Source organism: Rhinopithecus roxellana, chromosome 2 (genome assembly GCF_007565055.1).
Source record: "Rhinopithecus roxellana isolate Shanxi Qingling chromosome 2, ASM756505v1, whole genome shotgun sequence".
Lineage (NCBI taxonomy): Eukaryota > Metazoa > Chordata > Mammalia > Primates > Cercopithecidae > Rhinopithecus > Rhinopithecus roxellana.
The window spans coordinates 15,271,190-15,291,710 of record NC_044550.1 but is presented as its reverse complement, the minus strand read 5'-3'; the positions used below and the strand labels follow the sequence as shown (position 1 = coordinate 15,291,710).

The window sequence follows — 20,521 nt, the reverse complement described above, 5'->3', positions numbered from 1 at the left end:
GTGAAAATGGCTCAGTGACTTCCCCAGTCAAGAAGTGGCACAGCTGGAACCTGAACTCTACATCTGATAAAGGGATAGAAAACAGACTCTAGGCAGAGAGTAGGATTGTGTGAAGTATCTATACCAAGCTGACAAATAGTTAGATTCTTAATCACTTGTTTTATCTGCTAACTCCGACTGCCTATTGTAAACATAAACCAGCACTCAACCATGAACTACAATACATACTTAATTGAATTTACTCAAATTTCTCATCAGACTTTGTCAATGTTGATTCAAATCATGGATATTCAAAAAACTAAAAGAAAATGCATCAAAATGTTAAGAATGGTTGGTCCTGGCTTTCTTTGTAATATTTGCTTAAATTTTTTAAATCGCCATAATAATTATCTATTATTTCTGTAATCCAAAATGACAGCAAGAGTTTCCTTTTGTTTTTAAATACAAAGATCTTTATTTCTGTCCTACAGAAAACGTTAAAGTGTGAGTTTTGTTACAATTCTAGAGTTGTAACAACTTATTGTTATATTAGAATGAATTGTTATAAATTGAGTGAATTCTCATTTCCTTAGGAGCTTTTGAAGAGATACTCAGAGATGGATGATCATTATGAGTGCTTGAATAGATTGTCTCTTGACTTAGAGAAGGAAATTGAAATCCAAAAAGAGCTTTCAATGAGAGTTAAAGCAAACCTCTCACTTCCCTATTTACAAACCAAACACATTGAAAAACTTTTTACTGCAAACCAGAGATGTTCCATGGAATTCCACAGAATCATGAAGAAACTTAAGGTACCATCTTTTTTAGTAATATCCTTGTAAATATTGCTGTAAATTTCAGTTATAAACATCAATGTATGTAAGTCCTGCTTCGGGTGCTGGCATATTTGCTATTTAGTATTCTTACTACCAAATTAAAGATTATGTGAGTCTGAGCACAGTAATATGTAGGATAATCAATACACCTATCACCTGGTCATTCAACAACACCTGACCTCTGCCTGTGGGCCTAGACATTATGTCAGGGTGCTCAGGAGGCAGATGAGAGTTGACATCTCAAAGATCTCATAGTCTGGGGTGAGACAGACATATAAACAGGTATTAAGTGCAATGATAGAAGTGCATGCAAGTTATATGACGTACCAAATAAAGTTACAGAAGATGAAACTGTAGTGGAAGCCAGACTCAATAACAAAGCTTGGAGTCCTTTTTGTAGATGGGGAATCATTAGACAGTTATTTTAAGTGGTGGTGGTAACAGGATCTGATTACCATTTAGGTACTAAACTAAAGAATAAAGAAGAAATGAGTTTGAGGGAGATAAGGCTAGTGGCAGAAAGCAATAAGAGGCAGTTACAGTGTTCCAGATGAGATTTTATATGTAACTGTACTACTAGGGAAGGTTTCATAGGGCTAGAGAGGACAAACAAGGTTAAAGAAATATTGAGCAGCTTAAAATAGCAGGTCTACATAATTGATAGTGGACATAAGGGAAAGAAGTTTAGATGGAGTTCTTGGATTTGGGCTTAGTGAGGTTTGTGGATAGTGGTACCATTAACTAAGATTCAAAAATAGGAAGAGAAACAAAGTAGATGAGGCAGGAGATTGTTTAATTTGAGATGTTTGGGGGCTGAAATACGTATGATGGAACATCCAAGAAGAGAAACCAAGTAGACATTTAGATGTGAATTTGAGGTTTGGCAGGAGGAAAATAAGGACTAACATTTGAGACTGATCAGCATATAAGTGATAGATAATACATTTGTAAGATCATCCAGAAAGCATAATGAAGAGTAAGAGCCTTAGGATAGAAACAGAACTCTGGAAAAGGTAAATGTCTAAGAGTCAGTAGCAGAAAAGTGAGCAACACATGGGTTAAAGGTTGGAAAAGTCAAAGATACAGGAGAGAACCTAGCAAAAGTGCTGCTACCCAAATCAGTGGAGAAAAGCATGTCAGAGATGAAGTTATGAGTGGCAAATACTTCAGAGAGTCAGAATATGGACTGAAGATGTTCTCTCAATGTGGTGATAATAGAACTCATCAGTGATCATCGTCAGAACAGTTTCAATTGAGTAGTTAAGGAAGAGACCAGATTATAATAGGTTAAGGAATGGTGGAAGTTGAGGAATAAGGAAGCTGTTATCTGCCCTATATGGGTAGATTGCCCTTCAGGCCCTGGTAATTCTTCCACAAATCCTGGTAATCAGACATCTAGAATTATTCATGAAGTCCATGAGACATATGGCATTCAAATTATTGTCTCGTTGAAGCCAAATACCTAAATATGCTTGACAAGGAAGTCTTTTTTTTTTTTTTTTTTTTGAGATGAAGTCTTGCTGTGTTCCCCAGGCTGGAGTGCAGTGGTGCGATCTCAGCTCACTGCAAGCTCCGCCTCCTGGGTTCACGCCATTCTCCTGCCTCAGCCTCCCAAGTAGCTGGGACTACAGGTGCCCACCACCACATCCAGCTAATTTTTTGTATGTTTAGTAGAGACGGAGTTTCACCATGTTAGCCAGGATGGTCTCCATCTCCTGACCTTGTGATTCGCCCGCCTTGGCCTCCCAAAGTGCTGGGATTACAGGCATGAGCCACTGCGCCCAGCCAACAAGGAAGTCTTGAGACATGTAACATCATCTTCTTGGTTACCCAGTCGGGGTTACCCAATCAGGGTTGGCAGGATAGGATGTTGAAAATGAGTCTCATGAGTCTAACTGGGAAACCCAGGTGATTGCCAATGTAATTAGCCAAAAACGGGGCAATAGAAAAAGGAGGACTTGTAGAAAAAGGGATCATGTTACATTTTAAACATGTTGAATTTGAAGTACTTGTAAGACATCCAAGAAGTATATCTAATAAGAAGTCAGAAATAAGGAAGTATAGGTCTGGGAGTTATTCTCCTAAGATACTAAGAGGAAGAAAATGGGGATAGAGAGAAGCTCTTTTTCTTTTCCTCACTTGTGAGAGGATATAGGTAAATAAGAGATGTCATCCTACCTCAGTCTCAAGGATTAAAACTTCCTGTAAATGTGAGAAAATTTTCATTTTCCAATTTGTTTAATTTTTTCTGCAAGTATGTGTTAAGCTATGTTACAAAAATAAAAGAAGAACAACATGAGTCCATCAATAAATTTGAAATGGATTTTATTGATGAAGCGGAAAAGCAAAAGGAATTGCTAATTAAAATACAGCACCTTCAACAAGATTGTGATGTACCATCCAGAGAATTAAGGGATCTCAAATTGAACCAGAATATGGATCTACATATTGAGGTATAATTTATTTTAAATGGATTCAATTAGATTTTAAGCCTTTTTATCAAGTAGCAAGGTACTTTTTCATGTGCTCGGAGCTATTTTCATTTACCAGAAATTGAAAATAAGTTGCAGAGTGATACCTGGCCAGACATAAAGACTGGCAAATAATGGACTAGCCTCCCTTCAGACCTCCACAGATACAGGAAACTTCTTACGTCTGTGCTGGGAGTCAGAAACCTCTTTATTGCAACAACTCCACATGAAATGTGTTACTTTTATTCATCTGTGTGAGGCTGGCATCCAATTCCCAACATGTATGTAAGGTCTGCTAAATGTATTAAGAAGCTACATTTAGAAACACTTCATGAAGCCAGCCCCAGTGGCATGCCTATAATTCCAGCCACTTAAGAGGCTCAGGCAGGAGGATCACTTGTCTCCAAGAATTCAAGACCAGCCTGGGCAACATAGTGAGACCATCTCAAAAAATAAAAATTAAGATATACTTCAGGTATTGTACAATTAGTCACAAAATTGTCATTTTTACAAGTTTTTATTCTAATAGGTACAATCTGTTACATCACATATACTGCCAAAATTATATTATGCAAATAACTAGAATAAAGTTTTAACTTACAATTATATTTCTTAGTTTACTTTAAAATATTAAGAAGTGATGTAAAAAGGAAGAAAAGCAAGAGTCCAGTAGGTATTGCCCTCTTTTTATGGTGTGTGTGTGTGTGTGTGTGTGTGTGTGTGTATGATATTTGGATCAAAACTTTCCTAGTGTTTAAACAATTTGACACTTATTTTTCACACAGGAAATTCTCAAAGATTTCTCAGAAAGTGAGTTCCCTACCATAAAGACTGAATTTCAGCAAATACTAAGTAATAGGAAAGAAATGACACGGTTTTTGGAAGAGTGGTTAAATACTCGTTTTGATATAGAAAAGCTTAAAAATGGCATCCAGAAAGAAAATGATAGGATTTGTCAAATGAATAACTTCTTTAATAACAGAATAATTGTAAGTATTACTTTTTGCTGTACTACTTCTTTTTTGTTGCTGTTTGCTTTAATTGTCCTAACTCATTCTTAAAAGGGCAACTTATGTATATTTTCTTTGTTTGTATATGCTTTAAAAAAATTGATTTGGTAAAAAGTGTTCTTCCTCTAATGTATCCTTACCAATTCATACTGATCAAGGTAACAAAATCTTGTTGTATAATATTTAGTTTCCACTTGTGAAATCTTGAGCCCTTTTACTATTCTCTTTTTCTTCTCCTTCTCACTGCTTCTGAAAGAACTGAGCCTTTTACACAAGTAGCCTTAGAGATCATAAGACATGAGTCTGTTTCAAGGCTATGGGCAGCAAGTATGGTAAAGTCATAGACAAGCCTGCTCAGCTACTTTAGTTGGGCCTCATGTGCTTTAATAAACTTTTTTTTTAAGAGCAGTTTTAGGTTCACAGCAAAATTGAGCAGAAAGTACAGAGAGTTCCCTTATATCCCATCTCCACAAACAATCTCCCCTATCAACAGCCCACATCAGAGTGACACATTTGGCACAATCAATAAACCTACATTGATACATCATTATCACCCAAAGTCTGTAGCTTACATTAGGGTTCACACTTGGCATAGTACGTTCTATGAGTTACAAGTGTAAAATGACATGTATCCATCATTACAGTATCATACAGAGTAATTTTACTATCCTGCCATAAAAATCCCGTGTTCCACCTATATTCATCACTTCACCTTCCTAAACCCTGGCAGCTGCTAATCTTTTTACCGTCTCCATAGTATCACCTTTTCCAGAATGTCATATGTTGGAATTGTACAGTATATATAGCCTTTTCAGGTTGACAACTTTCACTTAGTAATATTTATTTACGTTTTCCCCATGTCTTTTCATGGCTTCATAGCTTATTTCTTTTTAATGCTGAATAATATTCCATTGTCTGTATGTACCTGTTTATTTATCTACTCACCTACCAAAGGATATTTTGGTGGCTTGTATGTTTTGGCAATTATGAGTTCAGCTGCTATAAACATACATGTGTATATTTTTGTGTGGACATACATTTTCAACTCACTTGAGTAAATACCAAGGAATGCAATTTCTAGATCATACAGTAAAAATTTGTTTAGTTTTGTGAGAAACTGCCAGACAGTCTTCGAAAGGAGCTGTACCATTTTGCACTCCCACCAGCAACGAATAAAATTCCTGTTGTTCCACATTCTCATCAGCATTTGGTGTTGTCAGTTTGGGATTTTGACCATTCTAGTAAGTGTGTAGTAGTATCTCATTCAATCTCCAATTCTCTAATAACATATGATGTTGAACATTTTTTATAGTTATTTGTCATCTGTGTATCTTTTCTGGTGAAATGTCTCTTCAGGTCTGTTGCCCCTATTTTAGTCAGGTTGTTTGTTTTCTCATTGTTAAGGTTTAAGAATGTTTGTATACTTTGAATATTGGTCCTTTATCTGATGTGTCTTGGAAATATATTCTACCAGTCTGTGGCTCGTCTTCTCATTCTCGTGGCATTGTATTTCATAGTGCAGATTTTTAATGTTAAAAAAAAAGTCTAGGCCGGGCGCAGTGGCTCAAGCCTGTAATCCTAGCACTTTGGGAGGCCGAGATGGCCGGATCACGAGGTCAGGAGATCGAGACCATCCTGGCTAACACGGTGAAACCCCATCTCTATTAAAAAATACAAAAAACTAGCCGGGCGAGGTGGCGGGTGCCTGTAGCCCCAGCTACTCGGGAGGCTGAGGCAGGAGAATGGCGTAAACCCGGGAGGCGGAGCTTGCAGTGAGCTGAGATCCAGCCACTGCACTCCAGCCTGGGCGACACAGCGAGACTCTGTCTCAAAAAAAAAAAAAAAAAAAAAAAAGTCTAGCTTATCAATTATTTCTTTCATAGATTATGCCTTTGCATTTGTATCTAAAATATCACCAAACCCAAGATCATCTAGATTTTCTCCTATGCTGTCTTCCATCGTTTTTGTTTTACATTTAAACCTATGACCCATCTTGAGTTAATTTTTCTGAAGTGCTTAAGGTCTTTTTTTTTTTTTTTTTTTTTTTTTAACTTGTGGATGTCCAGATTCAGCACCATTATATTGTCTTTGCTCCTTTGTCAATGATCATTTGACCATGTGGGATCTATTTCTGAGCTCTCTATTCTATTCCATTGATCTATTTGTTCTTTCATTGATAGCAAATCTGGAAACTGCTGATTTTTATAGTAAATCTGGGAGTCAAGTAATGTCAGTTCTCTGACCTTCTTCAACATTGTGTTGGTTATTCTGGGTCCTTTGCCTCTCCATATAAACTTTGGAATTAGTTTGTCCCTATTCACAAAATGACTTCCTATGGTTTTGCTGGGATTGCTTCTAATTTATAGATGGAAAGAACTGACATCTTAACGATATCGTGTCTTTTTATCCATGAATATGGAATATTTCTCCATTTATTTGATTCTTCTTTTTTATCAGAGTTTGGTAGTAGTTTTTTTCATATAGATCTTGTATATATTTGTTAGATTTGCCTATGTATTTTATTTTGGGGGGTGCTAGTAAATGGTAATGTATTTTTAATTTCAAATTACACTTGTAAATTACTGGTATACGGGAAAGCTATTAACTTTTGTATATTGACTTATTATCCTACAACTTTGCTATAGTTGCATATTAGTTCCAGGAGTATTTTTGTTGATGCCTTCAGATTTTCTATGCAGATGATCATGTCATGTGTAAACAAAGAGAGTTTTATTTTATTTCTTCTTTACAGATTTGTGTACCTTGTATTTCCTTTACTTGTTTTATGGCATTAGTTTGGACTTCTAGTACAGTGTTGAAAACCAGAGGTGAGAGGGGACATCCTTGCCTTGTTTCTGATCACAGCAGGAAGACTTCTAGTTTCTCATGATTAACTATGATGTTAGCTGTAGTTTTTTGTAGACATTCTTTATCAAGTTGTACAGGTTCATCTCTATTGCTGAGAGTTTTAAATTATGAATGGGTATTGGATTTTGACAAATATTTTTTCTGCATCTATTGATATGATCATGTGATTTTTCTTCTTTAGCCTTTGATGGGATACATTAATTGATTTTTGAATGTTAAACCAGCCTTTCATACCTGGGATAAATCCCATTTGGTCATGTATAATCTTTTTTACACATGATTGGATTTGACTTCCTAATATTTTGTTGCGGTTTTCACATGTTTTTTTACTTTTTTTTTTTTTTTTTTTTTTTTTTTGAGATGGAGTCTCACTCTGTCTCCCAGGCTGGAGTGCAATGGTGCCATCTCGGCTCACTGCAACCTCCGCCTCCCAGGTTCAAGCGATTCTCCTGCCTCAACCTCCTGAATAGCTGGGATTACAGGCACGCATCACCATGCCTGACTAATTTTCATATTTTTAGTAGAGACAGGGTTTCACCATGTTGGTCAGGCTGGTCTCGAATTCCTGACCTCGTGATCCACCCACCTCAGCCTCCCAAAGTACTGGGATTACAGGCATGAACCACTGCCCCCAGCTTTTACATCTATTTTGATGAGCGATATTGGTCTGTAGTTTTCTTGTATAATGTCATCCATCATCTGGTTTTAATATTAGAATAATGCTGACATCATAGAATGTGTTTCTGTTTCTATCTTCTGGAAGAGATTGTAGATTGTAGAGAATGGGTGTAGTTTTTCCTTAAATTTCTTAAATATTTGGTAGAATTCACCATTGAATTCATCTAGACCTGGTTCTTTCTGTTTTGGAAAGTTTTTAATTACTGACGCCATTTCTTTGATAGATATAGGCCTAATCAAACTGCCTTTCTTGTGTATTGGTAGATTGTATCTTTCAAAGAATTGATCCATTTCATTTAAATTATCAAATTTGTGGGTTGTTCATAATTGTGGGTTGTAATAATTGAGTTGCTCATAATATTTTTTAATGTCCATGGGCTCTATAGTGATGTCCTCTCATCCATTTCTGATATTAGTAATTTGTATTATTTTTCTTTTTCTTAGTTTGCCTAGCTAGAGGTTAACTTTATTGATCTTTTCAAAGAACCAGTTTTTAGGATATTTATTTTCTCTATTAATTTTTCCGTTTCAGTTTCATTGATTTCTACTTTAACCTTTTTATTTCTTCTGCTTACTTTGGATTTAATTTGCTGCTCATTTTTAGTTTCCTAAGGTTAAAGCCTCATTTATTGATTTTTAGGTCTTTCCTCTTTTCTAATACATGTATTCAATGCTACAGATTTTCCTCTAAGCAGTGCTTTTACTGCATTCCACAGATACTGGTAAGTCATATTTTCATTTAGTTCAAAATACATTTTAATTTCTCTTTATTTCTCCTGTGACCCATATGTTGTTTAGAAGTGTATTGTTTAAATATCTAATTATCTGGGGATTTTTCAGCTGTTTTGGATTTCTAGTTTAATTTCATTGTAGTCTGAGAGCAGACATGGTATGATGGGTCCAGAATGTGGTCTGTCTTCACAAATATTCAATGTGAGTTTGAGAAGAATATATAATATGCTGTTGTTGGATGAACTAGTCAATAGATGTCAATTGCATCCAGGTGATAGATGGTACTGTTAAATTCAACTATGTCCTTACTGATTTTTCTGCCTGGTGGATCTGTTCACTTCTGATGGAGAGGCATTAAAGTCTCCAACTATAATAGATTGATCTACTTCTCCTTGTAGTTTTATCATTTTTTGCCTCAAGTATTTTAATGCGTTTTTGCTAGGTGCATGCAAAATAAAAATTGCCATGTCTTCTTGGGGTATTGATGTCTTTATCACTGTGTCCCTTTATCCCTGATAGTTTTCCTTGCTCTGAACTCTGCTATGTGTGAAATTAGTATTGCTACTTCATCTCTTTTGACTAGTTTTAACATGGTGTATCTTTCTCCATCCCTTACTTTCTAATCTATGTGTCCTTATATTGAAGATGGGTTTCTTGTAGACAACATACAGTCAGCTCTTGTTTTTTGATCTGGTTTGACAGTCTTTTAATTGGTGTATTTAGACCATTGACATTTAAGGTGTTTATTGATATAATTGGATTAATCTCTGCCATATTGTTTCTCTTTTCTATTTTTTGTCCTTATTTTTTGTACCTGTTTTTGTCTTCCACATTTTTTCTGCCTTTTATGATTTTAATTATTTTATGATTCCATTTTCTCCGCTTAGCATACAAGTATACTTCTATCTTGTTTTAGTGGTTGCTCTAGAGTTTGCAATATATCTATTTACAGCTAATCTGAGTCCAATTTCAAATAACACTTTCCACCTCACAGATAATATAAGTACCTTATAATAACAACATATTTATCATTTCTCCCTCCCATCCATTGTATCATTGCCATCATTCATCTCACTTATTGGTAAGCATACATAAGTTAGCTCAGTTAGGCATAAGAAAATACGTTTTTGTTTTACCTTCACTTATTCCTTCTCTTGTGCTCATCCTTTCTTTTTTTTTTTTTTTTTTTTTTTTTAAAGACAGTCTCGCTCTGTCGCCCAGGCTGGAGTGCAGTGGCCGGATTTCAGCTCACTGCAAGCTCCTGCCTCAGCTTCCCGAGTAGCTGGGACTACAGGCGCCTGCCACCTCACCTGGCTAGTTTTTTTGTATTTTTTAGTAGAGACGGGGTTTCACTGTTTTAGCCAGGATGGTCTCGATCTCCTGACTTCGTGATCCGCCCCATCCTTTCTATATGTAGATCTGAGTTTCTGACTGTATCATTTTCCTTTCCTCGGAAGAACTTCTTTTTACCATTTCTTGCAAGGCCGGTCTACTGACAACAAATTCCCTCAATTTTTGTTTGTCTCAGAAAGTCTTTATGTCTACTTCACTTTTGAAGAATAATTTTACATGGTATAGAATTATAGGTTGTTATGTTTTCTCACTCCACTGTCTTCTAGCTTGAATAGCTTCAGAACAGTCTGATGTAATTCTTACCTTCAGTCTCCTATAGGTAAGGTGTTTTTTCCCTACCAGCTTCTTCAAATATTAAAACTTTGATTTTTCTGAAGTTTGAATATGATATGCTTAGATATAGTTTTTGTTTTGTTTTTTTTTTTTTTTTTGGTATTTGTCCCGTTTAGCATTATGAGTTTCCTCGATTCCTGGTTTGGTGTACATTGTTAATCTGTGGAAATTCTTAATCATTATTACTTCACATATTCCAGCTCTTTCTTTTTCTGTTCACCTTCTGGTATTCCCATTATGTATACATTACACCGTTTATAATTACCCCACAGTTCTAGAATGTTGTTTAGGGTTTTTTTCAGTATTTTTACTCTTTGCTTTTCAGTTTTGGAAGTTTCCATTGTCATATTTCCAAGTTGAGTTTCTTTCTTCAGCCAGTCTACTGATGAACTCTTCAAGAGCATTCTTCATTTCTGTTAACAGCATTTTTTTTTTTTTTTTTTTATTATACTTTAAGTTCTAGGGTACATGTGCGTAACGTGCAGGTTTGTTACATATGTATACTTATGCCATGTTGGTGTGCTGCACCCATCAACTCGTCAGCACCCATCAATTCATCATTTATATCATGTATAACTCCCCAATGCAATCCCTCCCTCCTCCCCCCTCCCCCCTCCCCCCTCCCCATGATAGGCCCCAGTGCGTGATGTTCCCCTTCCCGAGTCCAAGTGATCTCATTGTTCAGTTCCCACCTATGAGTGAGAACATGCGGTGTTTGGTTTTCTGTTCTTGTGATAGTTTGCTAAGAATGATGGTTTCCAGCTGCATCCATGTCCCTACAAAGGACGCAAACTCATCCTTTTTTATGGCTGCATAGTATTCCATGGTGTATATGTGCCACATTTTCTTAATCCAGTCTGTCACAGATGGACATTTGGGTTGATTCCAAGTCTTTGCTATTGTGAATAGTGCCGCAATAAACATACGTGTACATGTGTCTTTGTAGTAGAATAATTTATAATCCTTTGGGTATATACCCAGTAGTGGGATGGCTGGGTCATATGGTACATCTAGTTCTAGATCCTTGAGGAATTGCCATACTGTTTTCCATAATGGTTGAACTAGTTTACAATCCCACCAACAGTGTAAAAGTGTTCCTATTTCTCCACATCCTCTCCAACACCTGTTGTTTCCTGACTTCTTAATGATTGCCATTCTAACTGGTGTGAGATGGTATCTCATTGTGGTTTTGATTTGCATTTCTCTGATGGCGAGTGATGATGAGCATTTTTTGATGTGTCTGTTGGCTGTATGAATATCTTCTTTTGAGAAATGTCTGTTCATATCCTTTCCCCACTTTTTGATGGGGTTGTTTGTTTTTTTCTCGTATATTTGTTTGAGTTCTTTGTAGATTCTGGATATTAGCCCTTTGTCAGATGAGTAGGTTGCAAAAATTTTCTCCCATTCTGTAGGTTGCCTGTTCACTCTGATGGTAGTTTCTTTTGCTGTGCAAAAGCTCTTTAGTTTAATTAGATCCCATTTGTGAATTTTGGCTTTTGCTGCCGTTGCTTTTGGTGTTTCAGACATGAAGTCCTTGCCCATGCCTATGTCCTGAATGGTACTACCTAGATTTTCTTCTAGGATTTTTATGGTATTAGGTCTAACATTTAAGTCTCTAATCCATCTTGAATTAATCTTCGTATAAGGGGTAAGGAAAGGATCCAGTTTCAGCTTTCTACTTATGGCTAGCCAATTTTCCCAGCACCATTTATTAAATAGGGAATCCTTTCCCCATTTCTTGTTTCTCTCAGGTTTGTCAAAGATCAGATGGCTGTAGATGTGCGGTATTATTTCTGAGGACTCTGTTCTGTTCCATTGGTCTATATCTCTGTTTTGGTACCAGTACCATGCTGTTTTGGTTACTGTAGCCTTGTAGTATAGTTTGAAGTCAGGTAGCGTGACGCCTCCAGCTTTGTCCTTTTGACTTAGGATTGTCTTGGCAATGCGGGCTCTTTTTTGGTTCCATATGAACTTTAAAGCAGTTTTTTCCAATTCTGTGAAGAAACTCATTGGTAGCTTGATGGGGATGGCATTGAATCTATAAATAACCTTGGGGAGTATGGCCATTTTCACGACATTGATTCTTCCTATCCATGAGCATGGTATGTTCTTCCATTTGTTTGTGTCCTCTTTTATTTCACTGAGCAGTGGTTTGTAGTTCTCCTTGAAGAGGTCCTTGACATCCCTTGTAAGCTGGATTCCTAGGTATTTGATTCTCTTTGAAGCAATTGTGAATGGAAGTTCATTCCTGATTTGGCTCTCTGCTTGTCTGTTACTGGTGTATAAGAATGCTTGTGATTTTTGCACATTAATTTTGTATCCTGAGACTTTGCTGAAGTTGCTTATCAGCTTAAGGAGATTTTGGGCTGAGATGATGGGGTTTTCTAAATATACAATCATGTCATCTGCAAACAGGGACAATTTGACTTCTTCTTTTCCTAACTGGATACCCTTGATTTCTTTCTCTTGCCTGATTGCCCTAGCCAGAACTTCCAACACTATGTTGAATAGGAGTGGTGAGAGAGGGCATCCCTGTCTTGTGCCAGTTTTCAAAGGGAATTTTTCCAGTTTTTGCCCATTCAGTATGATATTAGCTGTGGGTTTGTCATAAATAGCTCTTATTATTTTGAGGTACGTTCCATCAATACCGAATTTATTGAGCGTTTTTAGCATGAAGGGCTGTTGAATTTTGTCAAAAGCCTTTTCTGCATCTATTGAGATAATCATGTGGTTTTGGTCACTGGTTCTGTTTATGTGATGAATTACATTTATTGATTTGTCTATGTTGAACCAGCCTTGCATCCCAGGGATGAAGCCAACTTGATCGTGGTGGATAAGCTTTTTGATGTGCTGTTGGATTTGGTTTGCCAGTATTTTATTGAGGATTTTCATATTGATGTTCATCAGGGATATTGGCTTCAGATTTTCTTCTTTTGTTGTGTCTCCACCAGGTTTTGATATTAGGATGATGATGGCCTCATAAAATGAGTTAGGGAGGATTCCCTCTTTTTCTATTGATTGGAATAGTTTCAGAAGGAATGGTACCAGCTCCTCCTTGTACCTCTGGTAGAATTCAGCTGTGAATCCATCTGGTCCTGGACTTTTTTTGGTGGGTAGGCTATTAATTGTTGCCTCAATTTCAGAGCCTGCTATTGGTCTATTCAGGGATTCAACTTCTTCCTGGTTTAGCCTTGGGAGAGTGTAAGTGTCCAGGAAATTATCCATTTCTTCTAGATTTTCTAGTTGATTTGCATAGAGGCGTTTATAGTATTCTCTGATGGTAGTTTGTATTTCTGTGGGGTCAGTGGTGATATCCCCTTTATCATTTTTTATTGCATCTATTTGATTCCTCTCTCTTTTCTTCTTTATTAGCCTTGCTAGCGGTCTGTCAATTTTGTTGATCTTTTCAAAAAACCAACTCCTGGATTCATTGATTTTTTGGAGGGTTTTTTGTGTCTCTATCTCCTTCAGTTCGGCTCTGATCTTAGTTATTTCTTGCCTTCTGCTAGCTTTTGAATGTGTTTGCTCTTGCCTCTCTAGTTCTTTCAATTGTGATGTTAGAGTGTCAATTTTAGATCTTTCCTGCTTTCTCTTGTGGGCATTTAGTGCTATAAATTTCCCTCTACACACTGCTTTAAATGTGTCCCAGAGATTCTGGTATGTTGTATCTTTGTTCTCATTGGTTTCAAAGAACATCTTTATTTCCGCTTTCATTTCGTTATGTACCCAGTAGTCAGTCAGGAGCAGGTTGTTCAGTTTCCATGTAGTTGAGCGGTTTTGATTGAGTTTCTTAGTCCTGAGTTCTAGTTTGATTGCACTGTGGTCTGAGAGACAGTTTGTTATAATTTCTGTTCTTTTACATTTGCTGAGGAGTGCTTTACTTCCAATTATGTGGTCAATTTTGGAATAAGTGCGATGTGGTGCTGAGAAGAATGTATATTCTGTTGATTTGGGGTGGAGAGTTCTATAGATGTCTATTAGGTCCGCTTGGTGCAGAGATGAGTTCAATTCCTGGATATCCTTGTTAACTTTCTGTCTCGTTGATCTGTCTAATGTTGACAGCGGAGTGTTGAAGTCTCCCATTATTATTGTATGGGAGTCTAAGTCTCTTTGTAAGTCTCTAAGGACTTGCTTTATGAATCTGGGTGCTCCTGTATTGGGTGCATATATATTTAGGAGAGTTAGCTCTTCCTGTTGAATTGATCCCTTTACCATTATGTAATGGCCTTCTTTGTCTCTTTTGATCTTTGATGGTTTAAAGTCTAACAGCATTTTTTATCTCTAGCATCTCTTTATTTTTTTTCTCAAAATTTCTGTGTCTCTTCTTACATTGTTTATGTTCTTGCATGTCATCTACTTTTTCCACTAAAGCCCCTAGCATATTAATCAATTTTTTAAAAATTTCTGGTCTGGTAACTCTAATGTTCCTGGCATTTCTGACTCTGGTTCTGATGCTTATTCATTGTCTTCAAGCTGTGTTTTTTGCCCTGTAGTATGTCTTGTAATTTTTTTTTTGCTGAAAAGCAGGCATGATTTCGTGGGTAAAAGTAACCGTAGCAAACAGGCCTTTAGTAGTGTAGTGGCAAGGTATGTGTGGTGTGTGACAGGTGGAGTATATTTCCCTGCCTTCACATGGAAGGCAAGAGCCAGCTGAAACTTAGTATTTCCCCCTCTTCCAGATATATTAGGCCCTGATAAAACCCCAGTATGTTAGGCTCTTGTAAAATAGTTTCTGCTGAGGGCAGACCTTAAGAAAAAATAAAAATGCTCTGTTTTATTTCAAAATGGTTCCTTTTCTCCTCTCCTGCCAGACTCACAAAGGGATTTCTCCAATGTTAACTGTGATGACTTGGTAGATCTCCTGAAGGTAAACACAAAAGTGTGGCGGCCACTGTATGACTAGGTCCCCCAAAGTTTTTAACTTTCAGAGTTAACACTGAGCTCCAATAGTTCATCATTGCAATTCAGGTTTTCCTACCCCATAACTGGTTCCTGCAAAGGTTTCTGCTCTGTTATGATTCTCTGTGTCTGCCTCTCTGCCTCTCCAGTTTGGGGAGCATCCCTTTGCCTGCAACCTCACTTCTCTGGTGGATCTAAGCAGACTTGTAGATTTTTTTTCATTTGTTTTGCTTTTTCCTTGTTGTTAGGATGGACTGGTAACTTCTTTTTTTTTTTTTTTTTTTTTGAGACAGAGTCTCACTCTCACCTAGGCTGGAGTGCAGTGGCTCAATCTCAGCTTACTGCAACCTCCGCCTCCTGGGTTCAAGTGATTCTCTTGCCTCAGCCTCCCGAGTAACTGGGACTACAGGCGCACACCACCAGGCCCAGCTAATTTTTGTATATTTTTTAGTAGAGTCAAGGTTTCACCGTGTTGGCCAGAATAGTCTCGATCTCTAGACTTTGTGATCCACCTGCCTCAGGCTCCCAAAGCGCTGGGATTACAGGCATGAGCCACTGCACATGTCCTGGACTGGCAACTTCTAAACACCTAAAATGCTAAACTGGAAACTTCAAAATTGTGATTTTTTTTTTTTATCATTGTTCCCAAGGTGATCAGCCCAAATGTACTGAGTCATAAGGACTAACATTGCTTAAGACCAGTTTGATAACTTGTTTTACATTTCACTGATTGGTATTTGGTGAGTCCAAAAGTAATTGCAGTATTCATCCTGCTTTCAGAAGTAATCCCTTCTCTGTTTCATTGGTAAAACATGTAACAGTCAAAAGATTGCTTCTTTTTATTAAATTGGAGCAATGATAGCTAGATTAATATTATCGTTTCCAAAATGTATTTTATAGTTCATATGTTTGGGTAGTTCTTTTCTGACAATTTAATTTCATCTGCAAATTGTATTGGAATCATGTTGAAATAAGGAATAATACCCTTTTTAAAAAGTTTTCCCATGGAGAGTTCATCCTATTTATTGATTAGCCAGAGCTAGCAAAATAGCAGTTGGCGATTTCAAGAAAAAACAAAAAAGTCCACAATCAGTAGAGAAAGGCACAAAACCGATGTTTGGATAAGATCATCTCTATTTGTAATTTGATGTTTTTCTTGTAATATTGAGGACCCAGTTGTGATTAGAGAGTAGGGATTTCTACTGTGTGGATCAGCATGTATATGTGGCTTCTTCCAGTACATAAGAGTAGGCATTAATAACTTGGTATGGTGTGAGGTCTGTAGTCCAGAGCCAAGGAGTGTCCAGGGTGTTAGGAAGACAACAAATTTAAGATCTGAGCCTGGTAGAATGACCACAAAGCCACAAATGAGGTGATACCAATGGGCCATTCATGATGAGAACAGAAAGTACAATTGGTAGGAATTAGGAAGTAAAAAAGATATCAGTAATTTCAAAGTTAGTTAGCCTTCAATATAAAAGAGTATTGTTTGTTATTCCCTGTACAGAAATACAGGATACTCAGATCAATTGCCAACAAGCAGTGAGTTGTTTTCCTTTTTAACATTGAGGTTTATTTTGTTTTTGTTTTTATTTTCAGACAGAGTCTCGCTCTGTCACCCAGGCTGGAGTGCAGTGGCGCGATCTTGGTTCACTGCAACCTCTGCCCCCAAGTACAAGCAGTTCTCCTGCCTTAGCCTCCCAAGTAGCTGGGACTACAGGTGCCCGCCACCAGGCCTGGCTAATTTTTGTGTTTTTAGTAGAGACAGGGTTTCACCATTACTGGCCAGGTTGGTCTCGAACTCCTGACCTTGTGATCCACCTGTGTTGGCCTCCCAAAGTGCTGGGATTACAGGCATGAGCCACCATGCCCAGCTAACATTGAGGTTTGTAACGAAGCAGAAAAATAGATAATTGTTAAGTTTCTAGCTGTGCTCTGCTGTTAGATATCGGTTAGTGTTTCATTATCAGCCATAGCATATATAATGATTTTAACCTGCATAATTCTTCATGTTCTTTTCATATGTTAGTACAATCTAATAAAGTGAGATTATCATCTTGCAGATCAATATGAATCCTCTCTAGTCATTATTTATTTTATTGTCATCATCCACATCCAACATCTGAAATTTCAGAAACTGATGCAAACTACAAAGAATATTCACATTCTTTTAAAGTACTGTTTTAGAATGTTCTAAATAATGAACCTCAGCCTATACACTGTCCTAGAATTCTAGGGTTTTTTAAAGTTTTTTAAAAATATGTATATCAAGACCCCCTACCCCCGAGTGGATGCCATGGGTGGTACCAAACCCTATGTATTCTGTGTTTTCCTATACATACATACCTATGATAAAGTTTAATTTATAAATTAGACACAGTAAGAGATTAATAACAACTAATAAAATAGAAGAATTTTAACAATATACTATAGTAAAAGTTATATGAATGTGAACTCTCAAAATATGTTATTTTACTGCACTCTCCTTTCTTACGATGTGAGATGATACAGTGCCTACCTGATAAGATGAAGAAATATGAATGACCTAGACATTTTGATTTCGTCTTAGACTGCTATTGACCTTCTGTATTCCTGAATCCATGAATAATTCTTGCTTGCAGTAAAGGGCTTGATGTCACTTTTTTCAGGGGATCCCTTGCTGAAGTCTTCATAGATGCTCCATGCTTGCTGGTCATCACACTGTCATCAACTAGAACACATTTCTGTTCTTGTCTTCCACCACAAATTTAATGCCTTTTCTAGCTTAACTAAGCACTTATCACACACTGTTGCAGGTTGAAGTGCTACAGCAAAAATAGCATAAATATCTGTTTCCTTCTTCACAGTTTCACGGATAAAATATTATTCTAACCATAGATCTTAGCAACCTCAGCATATAATGGTTTTTTCTTATTAATTTGAGAACTTTTACCTTTTCACTTAAAAGAAGCACTTGACAGCTTCACTGTGGCATGTCTAAATTACCAGCGTTACTACTCTTGTGCTTTGGGGCCATTAATTAAAATAAGGGTTACTTGGACACAAGTACTGCAATACAGCAGCAATCAGATAATCAGGGTGACTATCAAGTGAACAAGTAGTGTATGCTGGACAAGAGGATGATTTACATCCCAGGCAGGACTGAGCAGGATGACTCAAAATTTCACTGTGCTACTCAGAATGGTGTGCAATTCAAAACCTGTGAATTGTTTATTTCTGGAATTTCCCATTTAATATTTTCAGACCATTTTTGACTGAGAGTAACTGAAACCATGGAAAATAAAATCACAGGTAAGTGGGGACTACTATAAATAGTTTTGGAGCTGTAATGGTATTTTACTGTTCAATAGGCCATAATGAATGAATCAACAGAGTTTGAGGAAAGAAGTGCTACCATATCCAAAGAGTGGGAACAGGACCTGAAATCACTGAAAGAGAAAAATGAAAAACTATTTAAAAACTACCAAACATTAAAGACCTCCTTGGCATCTGGTGCCCAGGTTAATCCTACCACACAAGACAATAAGAATCCTCATGTTACATCAAGAGCTACACAGTTAACGACAGAGGTATATAATTTCTTATAAAATTTTATTCAATTTGCAGCTTCGCCACAGAGTTTAGAGCAAAATTATAGTATTTACTTTTTACCGAACATGAATACATTTATTTTTGTAAGTGATGGGCTTGATTTTTACTAGTAGTTCTACTCTGGCTATCATTTAACTAAACTAATTATAAAGCTAGACATTATGTAAGATATTATTATAAAATATAAATTGTAACTTCATTTGATTATTAAATTCATAAAATATAGTGTAAGTTACTACCGCTTAAGGTACAATTACCATAAAAGTTTTCCAAATCATGTGACTTTTTATTGAACTGTGATCTATGTCCGTATGCAGAACAAATATTAGCTTGGAGAGAAATAGCAATTTAACTTTTCTGTTATTATCACCAGCATATTTAATATTGCTTCATGTTGTAATCACAATAAAAATATGAGGTTAAAAATATAACAAGATTGTTATGCAGATTAACTTGTATCTAAGAACCAGTACATTATTTGAATAAACAAATTAATTTATTAACTACCCTTACTCGGGAGTCTAACAACATATGCAAAATGTTATATTTTGTTAGCACACAAAACGACTTTGTAGGGATCCCAATGGTAAATTAAAATTTATCATTTTTCACCAAAAACTTATGATAAAACATCAACCACCAGCTTAATGAAAACTAGATCACTAGTATACAGTGTTTTGATTTGTAGGGCATTACAGACCTCAGTCAGCTGGTACAGATAAAATAGAGGAAAGATGAAATCCATCTACCAAAATAATAATTTAAAGAAACAAAAGGAAAGTTGGTCAATCTTCAATGACCCAAGAAAATAGTCTAGCAGATAATAAAATATATGCTACTATCATTAGACAAGTTTGATGCAAGAATGGACAAGTAGAGCAGTGGAACAGAATAGAGAGTTCAGAAATATACCCAATTAAGTATCAGAATGTAGTACAGGTGTATGATAACAGTAACATTCAATTCAGTGGAAAAAAAGATCGTTTACTTGGCCAGGTGTGTAAGTCTATAATCCCAGGACTTTGGGAGGCTAAGGTTTGGGGATTACTTGAGCCTAGGAGTTTAAGATGAGCTTGGACTGCATAGTAAGACCCTGTCTCTACAAAAAAAAAAGTGTTTTTTAAATATGTTATCCAGGTGCAGTGGCGTCCACCTGTAGTTTCAGCTACTTGGGAGGCTTAGCTGGGAGGATTACTTGAGCCTGGGAGATCGAAACTGCAGTGAGCCACGATCATGCCACTGCACACCAGCCTAGGCAACAGAGTGAGACACTGTCTCAAAAAAAAAAAAAAGAAAAGAAAGAAAAGATGGATTGCTTAATGCATGATTTTGATACAACAGGATAGCCAACTGGAAAAAAAAAAGACTGGATTCCTGTCTCACTCATTAAACAAAAATGAATTCTAAATGGGCCCCAAAAAATCCAGACATTTTGCCAAAAAAAAAAGAGTGTGTACGTGTGAATAATGTGATACCTCTATGAAGTGAGATTCTATATGACCGTGAAGACAAAAATAGGAGAGATCTATGTGTTGATAATGGAAAGATGTGTTCTCCAGTTTTAAAATAAAGCAGAATTATATTTAGTATATTGTGTGTATACTATTTTTAGAAACTATATTCATGTATATTTAGTTATAGATAGAAAATTTCTGGAAGAAAACACTTGAAAACATTTAGTAGTGATTGCTTCAGGGTCAACTTGGGGTCTGAAAAGGGGAGACTTATTCTTCATTATATGTCTTTGAATTTTTTTCCACATATTTGTGTT

The 20,521-nt window shown here is 36.6% G+C and overlaps 1 protein-coding gene across 2 annotated transcripts in view; it reads left to right on the top strand.

Moving 5' to 3' along the window:
- The window catches only part of CENPE (centromere protein E), a 92,363-nt gene that overhangs the window by 56,930 nt on the left and 14,912 nt on the right, over nucleotides 1-20,521 (top strand). For both annotated transcript variants that reach the window (XM_010363334.2, XM_030924315.1), the window contains 4 exons: nucleotides 573-791; nucleotides 3,071-3,268; nucleotides 4,072-4,275; nucleotides 18,510-18,728. In XM_010363334.2, the coding sequence (XP_010361636.1) occupies nucleotides 573-791; nucleotides 3,071-3,268; nucleotides 4,072-4,275; nucleotides 18,510-18,728 (840 nt within the window). The remainder of the gene's footprint in view (nucleotides 1-572; nucleotides 792-3,070; nucleotides 3,269-4,071; nucleotides 4,276-18,509; nucleotides 18,729-20,521) is intronic.